Here is a 3,699-nt window from a genome sequence, read left to right as displayed (position 1 = left end):
CCAAATATGCCCATTTATGTTTGTTTATTTATTAAACACCCCTATAATAAAATATTAAAAGTTAACAAAAACACTTCCAAACTACCCATTAAATGCAGACAGCCGGAGGGTGGCCAGAGTCGCCGTATCGAAGCATGATCGGCCTGATCTTGCCGGTCTTGCGTCGATATGGCATTTTTCGACTAAATCTAGCTGTAGATCTGGCCGAAAAAGGCTAGATCAGCGTACTACTGATCAGATTCAGTCGGTAGTGTACCATTATACCAGATTCCGGCCAACTTCTAGCAGTGGTGGTCGGAATCTGATAAATGTGGGTTATCGGAGGTGTTTTTGTAATTTCAAAAAAAATTAGGGGTATTTAATTAAATTAATAAATTTAGAGGGTTTAAAAAAATTAAATAATATAAAATAATATTTTGAAAATAAACCCATTTTACTATTTAACTTTATTAGGAAAACGCAGAATCTTATTTGAAAGAGTGAATCAAAGAGCCATTATATTTTCACTATTGAAGGACATTTATACTACAAATCAAACAAGCATGACAAGGTCAAACTCCCTAAGAAATCATCCACAAATAGACTTCCGGAATACTAAATCTTAAATAAGTCAAGGTTAAATTTCTTTTACAATCTAGAACATCAACATAGAACTAGTACATGTTCAGCCCAAGCTGAACCACGACCGGCTTTCTCAATCATCCACCACCACAAGCAAACGCACCCAACCCAGTTCAAGCAAAACCCCCAAACTTCAAGCAATATCAATTTACAGAAATAACCCTCTGATTGAAGAGAGAGCAAGAAAACCAAAATGGGCAAATAAAGTATTTTTCCTAACCGTGAGAATGATAGTCAGACAGATTTATTGGACACTCATGATTGATGCTGACTCCACTAATTTCTCGACCATTTCCACATCCTTTGTGTTTTCAATGCCTTTTGATGGACCCGTTTTGTTGATGTTTTGCTCTACAGCAATCATACTTGTCCTCGAGTCTTCTCCATCACTTGAACAAGAGCTTTTGCTATCAGTAAAAGAAATACCAGACTCAGGATTAAACCCAGAAAAACTTCTGGGACTTGCATACTCTCCCTGCAAATCACCCACTGGCTGCTTTAAGAAACCACCATTTGAGACATTTTTGTTCTCATCCAATTGCCTCAAGAAGCATTCTTCTACTTCACCGAGTGACTCAATTTCATCTTCATCCTCACTACTGTGGCTGTAATGTGCATTATCATCATATTCTGATATTGGCCCCCTCAATTCACAGCTGCTATCCCTCTCTTGCTGACTATCATATTCCTCATCAGTTTGCTGACCAGATGAATGTGATAACATTGGTGAATATCCTCCAGTTGCTGTATCTTCACGTTCCCTCAGAGTTTTGGTAATTAGGGTCTTGAGCAAGTTCATTACTTGAACAGCATGCATCAAAGCCGTCAATGGATCAGACATCTAATCAAGGAGCAAAATTTTCAGTGGCATTATGACGTTATTTAAGATGAATTTCTTGCATTCAAAAAGTAGAACTTCGTATTTGGTACGACTTCTCATTTGAAAACAAGTAAATATAATTTTTAGATAGCTAGGATAGTTGACAGCTTATAACCTGTGTCATATTTGGAGCAAAAACCATCGCAATATTTCTCGCATTCATTTTGTTGGATTCCTCTTCCTCCACAACATCAGCCATAAGATCAACAGCCCAATTGAGCAATGCAGCCTCAGTTGGCTTCAATTGCTTCACAAGCTCAACAGATTCTTCCTCTGTATTGCAATCGAGAACTTGCTCTGGTGAAAGTCCATCCAGCACTCCTGATGGAAGTTCTCGGAACCAGGCTTTTATAAGGCCAGCCAGACAATGGACATCAATATTGTCTGGCACAATGCCCCTGTTCAGCTGGTCTCTCACATGCTCCTCCTGACTATTCTCAGGGTTTATTCGGAAAATTCCCTCTGCCTACAAAGCGACTCAAAAACTAGTGAGGAACTCGATGCTCATATTGTATGAAGGTGAGCTAATGTCAAAATTTAACATCAAGTACCTTAAGGCCTTCTTGTGAGTATAAACGTTCCTGCATTAGCAAGAGAATAGTGGGGACACTATTCCTCCTTGAATCAAAAGAGCGTTGCATTGATTCCGCTGAGACGCCAAACACACTAGCACTGCAAAATTAGATATTCGAGAGACAAGACCACGGACAAGACACATAGGAAATGTTCGTTAAAAACAATACATATATCCAGAGAAAAGAGCTAACACGAAACATACTACAAAAAAATGGACTGGATTATTGCAATTGCAAATTAGCAAGTGAAAATCCATGCAATACATTTCGAAATTGGAATGGAAAGAAACTAAAACTCTGCATAGTTGATGAATTGAGAAAATCTTTTATTGGTTTTTTCTTTCCTGCGTTAAAGAAATCTCAAGTGGTAAATCTAATACCTTTAAACAATTCTTGCATCTTATTTATGACTATATGAAGATCACAAAAGCCATTAACACTAGTAAGACTATTCTGAACCCAAATTTCATTTTTTCGCTACATAGAAAATGAATAATTGGGAGAGAGCAAAATTGTTAATCTTGAATTATATTAATCAGGGAGATGAGAAACCAGGGGCTCTCTCCAACTTATGATAACAACGAGGTTGGGTTTAAATTTTATAAAATAGATTAAATTCAAGTAGAAGTTATACTTAGCCCCTATACTCAGCTGAATTTTTCAGCAAAGTAGGGCTTCGAAACGGTGTATGATTAACCTCCCTACAGTGTTATATAGTTCAGAATCCCATCAACATGAGCTAGAAGAACCAACTTTCAGCTGGAATGAAACTACATGGTAGCTCATTTAAAGATCTGTGTTAATCCGTACATAAGAGCGCGCATTCAAATTTCAAACATTCCAAAGCATAAACAAGAGCCCGGATAAAGACTAGTTAAAAATTGAACAAGAGCAATAAAATAAACGAGTACCTAGCACTTGGAACTTGACATGGGACCTCAACTTCGAACTCAACAGGAAGACCAAGAAAGCCATTGAAAGGATCAAAGGTGACGTGGGTTATGTGTTCTACATTAGTAGGCCAGCCGATATCCATATTATCAACCGTAGAGATAACATCTTCATCTCTATCAACATGACAGGACATCATTGATTTTTTGAGAGCTGCTATAAGAATCTCCGCCAGTGAAAGCTGGTTCTGTTCTTCATCACTGTCTCTGTTTCCTTTGTTTCCTTTACCAGCACCACCACATCCAACTCTCACCATTACCAGGCCCGTCATGCTTCAAGATTAATCTGTCTTTGGTCAATGTTCTTGGTGAGGAGAAGAATTTTAAATTTCAGGTTGAGTTAGAGTTCGTTTGATGGTTGTATTTATGTCGGGTGGGATTTTCAAGTTTAGACTTGGACTTCAAACGGCCACTCGTTTCAAATTTTCTGATGCCCGTCACTTTATCAACACAATTCTTTTTATTTAACCTTAGTGTTTTGGTTTATATCAAGAATGCCACTTTACCATGTGACAGTTACCGTTGTCGTTGTGCATAAAGTATTTTAACTAATTATCCAAATCAACATTATCTCCTCACTCCCAAATAAATCCATATGTAATGGCTTAAATTGGTGACACATTAATAAATGTTATTATGAAAACTAATCCTTTATTTTGCTTAGAAGTAAACA

General features: G+C 37.4%; 1 protein-coding gene across 2 annotated transcripts; it reads right to left on the bottom strand.

The window, feature by feature from the left end:
- Positions 1-566: 566 nt before the first annotated feature.
- On the bottom strand, positions 567-3,436 carry LOC116108754 (rho GTPase-activating protein 2-like). Of its 2 annotated transcripts, none has more exons than XM_031394991.1 (4): positions 2,988-3,436; positions 2,053-2,173; positions 1,617-1,967; positions 567-1,462 (listed from the first exon to the last, which is right to left on the bottom strand). In XM_031394991.1, the coding sequence occupies exons 1-4, from the start codon at positions 3,296-3,298 to the stop codon at positions 866-868; spliced, it is 1,380 nt and encodes a 459-aa protein (XP_031250851.1). In that variant the 5' UTR covers positions 3,299-3,436; the 3' UTR covers positions 567-865. The 2 variants fall into 2 exon arrangements, with proteins under 2 accessions (XP_031250851.1, XP_031250852.1); XM_031394992.1 differs by having other exon boundaries at positions 2,053-2,167.
- Between the last annotated feature and the right edge of the window lie 263 nt (positions 3,437-3,699).

Source organism: Pistacia vera, unplaced genomic scaffold (genome assembly GCF_008641045.1).
Source record: "Pistacia vera cultivar Batoury unplaced genomic scaffold, PisVer_v2 Contig57, whole genome shotgun sequence".
In the NCBI taxonomy this organism is placed as follows: Eukaryota; Viridiplantae; Streptophyta; class Magnoliopsida; order Sapindales; family Anacardiaceae; genus Pistacia; species Pistacia vera.
This window is presented reverse-complemented; position numbering and strand designations above follow the sequence as displayed.

What these genes read in the sequence shown, in the direction of transcription:
- LOC116108754 (XM_031394991.1), bottom strand. Translation starts at nt 3,298, where the DNA reads ATGACGGGCCTGGTAATGGTGAGAGTTGGATGTGGTGGTGCTGGTAAA. An exon ending in TGTCAAGTTCCAAGTGCTAG is followed by an intron (nt 2,174 to 2,987) that starts GTACTCGTTTAT and finishes CTAATTTTGCAG; the next exon opens with TGCTAGTGTGTTTGGCGTCT. An exon ending in ACTCACAAGAAGGCCTTAAG is followed by an intron (nt 1,968 to 2,052) that starts GTACTTGATGTT and finishes GTCGCTTTGTAG; the next exon opens with GCAGAGGGAATTTTCCGAAT.